Source organism: Penaeus monodon, chromosome 30, assembly GCF_015228065.2.
Source record: "Penaeus monodon isolate SGIC_2016 chromosome 30, NSTDA_Pmon_1, whole genome shotgun sequence".
Lineage (NCBI taxonomy): Eukaryota > Metazoa > Arthropoda > Malacostraca > Decapoda > Penaeidae > Penaeus > Penaeus monodon.
In genome coordinates this window covers 31,132,848-31,133,063 of record NC_051415.1, presented here as the reverse complement: position 1 = coordinate 31,133,063, position 216 = coordinate 31,132,848, and the positions used below count along the sequence as shown (strand labels likewise).

General features: G+C 55.6%; 1 protein-coding gene across 1 annotated transcript in view; it reads left to right on the top strand.

Moving 5' to 3' along the window:
• LOC119592411 (MAM and LDL-receptor class A domain-containing protein 1-like) overlaps positions 1-216 on the top strand; it is a 5,825-nt gene that overhangs the window by 3,365 nt on the left and 2,244 nt on the right. The window contains exon 4 of the mRNA XM_037941232.1: positions 32-212. Coding sequence (XP_037797160.1) covers positions 32-212 — 181 coding nt within the window. The remainder of the gene's footprint in view (positions 1-31; positions 213-216) is intronic.

Here is a 216-nt window from a genome sequence, read left to right as displayed (position 1 = left end):
TCATCCTCCTTTCCCAATACAAAAAATCCAGGAAGGCCACGAGTCCCGACCCTGACCCTATCTGGACGATCAGTGGGTCGCAAGGGAACACGTGGAACAAAGTCACTTTCGGTGCGGATGACCTCCCTCAAGACGAGACATTCCAAGTGCTTGTTCGGGGCGCCACCAACCCGTCCCAGCTGGGTCACGTCGCCCTTGATGATTTCATCTTTGCCC